We start from the raw sequence: 707 nt of genomic DNA, 5'->3' as shown, positions 1-707 counted from the left end.
GGCCGGGTCGGAGTTAATTAAGAGGCATCTCCTAAGCCCACCCCCCTTCCCCGCCGCCCTGACCTTTGTAACTGCCAGCTGGCTCCGCCCAGGCGGCGGGCCTTGGAAGTGCCCGGCACGCTTCAAGGCCACGCCCCAAGGCCACGCCCCCTGCCTCCTCCGAACCCGCCCCTCTCTGTGCTGCCCGCAGCAGGTGCTGTTCCCACTACCGACGCCTCTGCCGGTGTTCGCGCTGCTGACCGCGCCAGGCTCCGAGCTGCCCGCCGTGTGCATCGGCGTGAGCCCGGGGCGGCCGGCGAAGTCGGTGCTTTTCCACACCGTGCGCTTCGGCGCGCTCTCCTGCTGGCTGGGCGAGATGAGCACGGGTGAGTGCGGCCGTCCAGCAGAAAACTCAGCGGCTGCGGGGTGGTGGTGGTGGTGGCAGCTTATTCTAGAGGGATGGATCTAAGAGACTGGGCGGTGCTTAGCCTGAGGCAATACTCACTAGGGGGTGGAACCCGTTTGGGGGCGTGGTGGTGGCGGGAAAAGAACTGCAGGTTTAGGGAACCAGCAGTTAGCGTAATGGCTATGTCGCTGGACTCCCACGTAATTGACGGCGGTTCGCGTTCCGGACCCGGTGGCTTAGAATTCACGGCGGGAGCGTGTGCGTGCGTGCGTGCCCAAGATCCCGAGAGGAGAATGGAGGAGAAGGGATTGCGGTGTGACTA

At 65.1% G+C, this 707-nt stretch overlaps 1 protein-coding gene across 1 annotated transcript in view; it reads left to right on the top strand.

The window, feature by feature from the left end:
- MAP4K1 (mitogen-activated protein kinase kinase kinase kinase 1) overlaps positions 1-707 on the top strand; it is a 20,591-nt gene that overhangs the window by 12,115 nt on the left and 7,769 nt on the right. Inside the window, exon 27 of the mRNA XM_006161725.3 lies at positions 191-365. Within this exon, the coding sequence (XP_006161787.1) occupies positions 191-365 (175 nt within the window). The remainder of the gene's footprint in view (positions 1-190; positions 366-707) is intronic.

The sequence above is a fragment of the Tupaia chinensis genome, unplaced genomic scaffold (assembly GCF_000334495.1).
Source record: "Tupaia chinensis unplaced genomic scaffold, TupChi_1.0 Scaffold138910_1, whole genome shotgun sequence".
Taxonomy (NCBI): domain Eukaryota; kingdom Metazoa; phylum Chordata; class Mammalia; order Scandentia; family Tupaiidae; genus Tupaia; species Tupaia belangeri.
Note: the sequence above shows the minus strand (reverse complement) of the source record. Positions and strands in the feature narration are given on the sequence as shown.